The following is a 6000-nucleotide window of genomic DNA, read 5'->3' on the forward strand; positions in this document are numbered from 1 at the left end:
TTTGTCATTTGGCGGATGGATTGGTTTGAATCCTTCTCTGAACTAAAGTGCCTGTTTGCCTGACCTGACCATTATCATCTGAAAAACTAATTACATCCTTCCATTGTTAATTTGAGAAGCTAAAAGAAAAAGAAAAATCCCATTTCATTGTGTTTCAGGCAGGTAGCCATCTCTGCAATCTCTTGCTATGATTCTGGATTGCTGCTGCTGGTGGTATGCCCTGGTTAACGCGTATCGTGTTTTTGTTAGAAAATCCTTCATATCGTAGCAGAATTTTCAATGCACATGCTCCCCGCATGGCAGACCTAGTGGATAAATGAATTAAGTTGCAGCCTAGCAAATAATAAATTGTGCTGATCCTGGATAATTCGCAACTTTTTATGCCTAGTAAGTTTCGAAATAGGTTTACCATCTGGACTCCAAACTAGAATGTACAAGTTTCTGAGCGACAGTTAAGGAAAAAAAGAAAAACCTCGACGGACAGATGATATTCAGAGTGCAAGAAATGAAGCAACGGCGATGCCTGGAACCATCTTTTCTTCTCTCTTTACTGTTTCTTAAGAGCAAACTTTAGCTCTGTAAGCAATCTTGATTTATACAAGAAAATGCACAAACTCGGGCATAAAAAAAGGTAGGTAATGAAAAGAAAAATATGAAAAGAACACCTTCTAATGTACATGGTCACAGTTAAAATGCAAAAAAATTGGTTTTTTGGAGTTCTTTAGATGTTTAATTTAGTTCATTCTGGTTTGTACGTTTTCACATTTACCCTTTGCTGTGGGAAGGCTCCATCTCTTTTCCCTTTTCGGATTGTACCTCTGCATGGTGTATGTTCAAACTAGTTCCACTTTGCGATGCATCTTTGTCCTCTCTCGCTACCTTTGACACAGTCCTAATGTTCCTGGACTCGTTTAATAGTTGGTTAACCAGTTGATTCCAATTTGTTCCTGCAGAACTGGACTGTGATCTAGTTTCCGATGTATGTTCACCTTCCCCCTCAATGTGGGAGGGTTCTGAGTGGGATTGCGCCTCTGGGTTGCTTACAGCGTGGGGTATGTTCAAACTGACAGCTCTTTCTAGTGCATCTTTGTGTTCTTTTTCAAGTGTCTCCTTCCTCTCTAATCTCTGCACTTTCGGAGGAGTTGTAATGGTCTCACCATTATTTTCTTTCATTGTCTGCAAAAGGTCAACGACTTAATAATGTTAAGTTTCAGTAAATATACAGTTGGAAATTGCAAAACCACAGTTCTTTACAGAAAGAACCGTCAAACAATAAAATCAATATCCAGTGCAATTCTAAATATCTTTTTGTTTGCTTCATGATGTGAAATTCAACTGCGATCTTTCTTTATTCATAAATTTTCTTTTCGTTTTTTTTTTTTTTTTTCTTTAATTGAGAGCAGCTGCTCTTGCCCTTTTATTTGTGCAATCCTGTGTTCCCATTTATACAAGGTATTCTATATCACTTGCACAAGAAGAAGCGCCATCTATAATATCTCTAGACCTATTGTCTCCATTTTGTAACACTGAATTGACCTCCAGTGCCAACTATATTAAGCCATGAAGTTGACATGCACAAAATTGTTTGATTTTGCTTATATCTGTGAGAGAGAGCATAGTTTCTCTTATACTTGTAGGCCATACTTTTAAGTCGATAAAAATGTATCATTAAACTGAAAAGTGAAAACCAGTATATCACCATAGTGAAAAGCTGGAAGGTAACCCTGATGGTTCACAAGTGTCAAATACTTTAATCAAGTAACTCTTGCTGAGAAGAGAAAAAAATTGCATGTATATGTCTAACTGAAAAGCTAAAGCTAAGAAGCTTCTAAAATGAGATGCCAGAGATACGTAGCACTGCAGTTTAAAAAGATAAGGATCGAAGTTAACTGCCCTCTTATATGATGAATTAATATTAGAACATAAAAATTTACTCCAAAAGCACGGTATACCTGAACGGCCTTCTCTGCCTCTCTTTTTATCCAAAGGATTGCATGATCAGATGTGGTATTACATGATAAGACAATGTGTTCAAATCTTCCATCTACGGGAATGGCAGTTCTAACCTCTGGAGGGAATCTCCCACATCTGACAAAATAATAAACAAGGAACAGAGTTTCAAGACAAGCACTCAACTCAATTAAAGCCCTAAACCCAGTCTTGTTAGGTGGACTGTATGGTTCATCCACTTGATTTAAGGCTACATCTGTAGAAGAAGGTCTAGCTTTTTAAAATTCTTCTCCATTAGTTCACCACCCATCATCTCAGGTCTCTACTTTTAAAACAAGCACTTGAATAACAACTATATGAACTATGCCAACAAGAATAGATAATATTGGGACACTAAGTAATGCAAAGAACTGATGAGAGAACTTCAACAGAATTTATTACAAGTCAGATCTCCATTCAGAAATCAGATCTCCAATCAGACTAGTCATTGAAAGAAAGAATACACTATGCACTGCATTATGGACAGTTACATGGTTCGTGTGAGTGGAGGGTTCAGAGAGGAATAAAATGGGAAGGGAGTTGGAAGCACCATATATTACACTTTCCTTATAGCACGAGAAGCTATATGAGAATAAGAGAGTGACAGATAATATGTGCCCATCTATGGGAGAAAATTTGTTCACAACTAAACCAATCAACTCCAGAGAACCCCCTCTAATCCACTAAAAGAACAAAGACTGTACCATATTTACTGCCAATTGGCATGTTCCGCAAGCAGACAGAACACAAAAACGGCTGTGTCTAGGGGGAAAGATGAAGCATCATGTTAGTGCTCAGACTTTTGAATAGTAGTGCTTTTAGCATCTATAGTTCATGCAAGAAGAGCACGCACCAATATGAAGCTTTAGGAGATTTTTTTAATAAATTTTTTAATTATTTTAGAAGTAAAAGAAACATTTTATTGCATGAAATTAATACAAAATACTTGTTTAGTTCACCTAAGGCTACTATAAAGTCACATCATAAGGCAGTGATTCTTGGATAGAGCAGTTCTCAGGCCATAATTTTCTTGCCTACATATGTTTTAAGTAAATATGTGAAGAAAATGAGGTGAAGAAAAACACCTTATTCAGTTAAATTTATATATCATAATCTCATAAGGTGACCATATAGCAGTAGTGAAATGAACTAAAGTGGATTCAGGAGACCATGGAGAGGAAACTATCTGTTAAGCTAACTATAGAATATGTACAGACTATACTCTAGTTCTGTTATTAACACTGACTTCGAGTATAACTCCATATCCAGAGAGGAAAAAATAAAAATAAAAGAATAGATCTTACCTAGAACATGACTTGTCATTTAAATGGTAGGAGAACATGTCTCTCCCGGCTAATTGTGTTAATAAAAAGATAAAAAGTAAAATGGCTCAAGCACAATAACCTTTTAGTGCTGAAAAAGGGTTTTTCTTTTATTGGATACCAAAAACTAAAGAAGGAGCTCATTTATAATGAGACATACTGAAAGTTTACTAGTCAACTGTTAGGACCTCATGAACTTAACCTTGTAAAAGGGCACAAGAACAACTTTTCAGCTAAATCTGAAGGTGGCAAGTTTATTAATAGCTGTATAAAGCGATACCCAAATAGAGTCCACATGCTAAAAAAACATTCTGATCAAAGCTTAGGCTTTAGGCATTTAATTGGCGTTGCCAATAAAGTAAACATGTTACCTGCAAAACTTTCTCTCTACAATGTGATACATTCGTCCAGGTGCATAAAGTCTTCTCGGATCTCTAAGCTTCCTTCCTTCTGGTATAAATGTGTCCCTCAAGCAAACCAAAAATAACAAGCAGGGCAAGCTGTCCAAATCATCAATGCCTGGTTTAAGAGATAGTAATGATAATTCACTCCACTAAGTTTACAAGGGAGAGAATTCACATGATAAACTGAAATGCACAGGTAGGTTGTCTTAAGTTAGTGAGAGAAGAGTACAAACCAGAAGACTGACTTAAATATGTCCTCCAATGGAGTAGGTGTTCTTGGTAAGAAATCATCCTGGATAAGAATAAGATCATGTCAAGGCAGCACTCTAAGAATACCAAACAAAGTAATTTTACTAACTTAAGTACAATTCGAGCATGAAGTTGAACATATGATACAGAAATAAGAACTATCTGTATTTACAATGACATGAATATAGCTAAGAGATGAGATGCTATCAGACAAATGATAGATAAACTTGGGTAAAAGAACCTAGAGGGATTCAATAGACCATAGAAAAAGACTAAATTTGTGAAACCATACATCTTAGAATTCGCATCCCTATTCTCTTTTATTAGTTTTGGCTGCAAGACAAATTCTCACTAAACCTCAGTATATGTTCTAAGCTTGATCATCAATCTCCAAGATCAACTGTGAATTAATAAATGCTTTTTGATAGTGTAACATCAAGAACTGGCGAATAGTCAAAAAAACAAAAATATAAAATCTTTTAGCAAAACTACCACATAAGTTTTGACCTTAAATACTGAACCCCATAAATTTCTTCCACATTCAGAATTCATAACAGCTCAATTGGAACCACAAACCAAATGAAAATTATCCAACAAAATGTTAAGATCAAAATTCTTACCTGCAATATAATGGAGTTAATAACATCTGCATACTTAACAGCCAAGTTAAGTGACATACACCTTGCAGGAGCCACAGCATAACACCTAATTTTCTCCCTAGGGATACCACCTAACCTATTTCTATGATTCACAACAATAACAGTCAACAAAGAAGCCACTCCCGATCCTAAGGAATGCCCAGCAAAAATCATATTATACTCTTTTCCGTTTTCAATCCATAGCTTCTTCAGTGTCTCACTCTCTTCATTCAACAACCATACAGCAGATTTCAACAAACCATGATGCACATAACCCCCATCAAACATTTGCATACCCAATTTGTTATCCAACAACAATTTGTAGTCACTTTCTTTGATCAAATTCAATCCACGAATTGCAAGAACTATTTCTTTATGCTCATGGTCGATATAGATTACATAAGGAGGAGCAAGACCGTTGGTTTTCTGGTAAGTAACCCGCTTGATGAAACATTTGGGATCAATATTTGGTGAGTATTGAGGATGTTCAACATCGGTTTCATAAACTGCAAGAATTAAACTGCAGATTCTTGGAACTGGTTCAAATTCTTCCGGTGTAGCTAATGGCCATGATGCACTATCATCAGAACCCACATAAGTGCAGCGTTTCCATGCCCATCTCATGCATCCTATAACCACTACACATTCTACTCCACATGTTACTGACATTTTTGTATATAAAGGTCCGTTCCTGGTGAATAAATATTGGATCTTTAACTGTTTTGGCGGATGCTAGAGCAAGTTCTTGTTGAAATTTAGAGTAATAGTAAAGTGGGTTATTGTTTTCTTTTGAGGGCAAAGTGAGTTTTGAAGAGAAAGAGATAAAATCTTGATTTAATGTAATGATTAGACGGGTTTTAAAGAGAAACTTAAGAGGATTAAGAATGCAAAAAGGGTCAATAAAATTGTAGAGAAGAAGTGTCAATGGCTGTTCAAATGATTGATGAGATGGTTTTTGAAATGGGTTCTTGTGTTCTAGAAGCCAGGTCTGCTCTGTTTTGTTTTGAAGAGAAAAAGAGAAAGGTAAAGGAAAATTCTTGGATTTGAAATTAAAAAAACAAAAAGTTGAGGTTCTTTTTATTTATGGAAGGAAACTCAATTCAGAAGAGAAACTAAATGGGAAGAAGCTGAACTGAGAAGAGAAACTAAGGGGGACTAAGAGTAAAAGATCAAGGAGAAAGATATGACAATGGAAGTTCAGATGGAAGGTGAACTGGTGTTGGTGGAAAATGATGGAATTTGGAAGAAAGCTTGCATGTGGGGACATGGTGAAGAATGTGAATTTACAAGTGGCGTGGTCTGGTATGATCTGGTCTGGAGATTCTAGGTGCTTGTCTTGAGGTTTAGGACAGCAAAACCATAGATATGATATGAGATGCATTTACAAGTCCTTTCTTT

General features: G+C 36.1%; 1 protein-coding gene across 1 annotated transcript; it reads right to left on the minus strand.

Annotated features, from left to right (window-relative positions):
• Positions 1-506: 506 nt before the first annotated feature.
• On the minus strand, positions 507-6000 carry LOC8272183. Its single transcript, XM_015727061.3, has 5 exons — positions 4585-6000; positions 3949-4007; positions 3683-3811; positions 1953-2088; positions 507-1176 (listed from the first exon to the last, which is right to left on the minus strand). The coding sequence occupies exons 1-5, from the start codon at positions 5269-5271 to the stop codon at positions 766-768; spliced, it is 1422 nt and encodes a 473-aa protein (XP_015582547.1). The 5' UTR covers positions 5272-6000; the 3' UTR covers positions 507-765.

Source organism: Ricinus communis, chromosome 5 (assembly GCF_019578655.1).
Source record: "Ricinus communis isolate WT05 ecotype wild-type chromosome 5, ASM1957865v1, whole genome shotgun sequence".
NCBI lineage: Eukaryota > Viridiplantae > Streptophyta > Magnoliopsida > Malpighiales > Euphorbiaceae > Ricinus > Ricinus communis.

Excerpts from the sequence above, each read along its gene's own strand:
- LOC8272183 (XM_015727061.3), bottom strand. The coding sequence starts at position 5,271 with ATGTCAGTAACATGTGGAGTAGAATGTGTAGTGGTTATAGGATGCATG. Across the intron at positions 4,008-4,584 it reads TTAACTCCATTATATTGCAG|GATGATTTCTTACCAAGAAC; the intron begins GTAAGAATTTTG and ends ATTCTTATCCAG. Across the intron at positions 3,812-3,948 it reads ATATTTAAGTCAGTCTTCTG|CTTGCCCTGCTTGTTATTTT; the intron begins GTTTGTACTCTT and ends TGATTTGGACAG.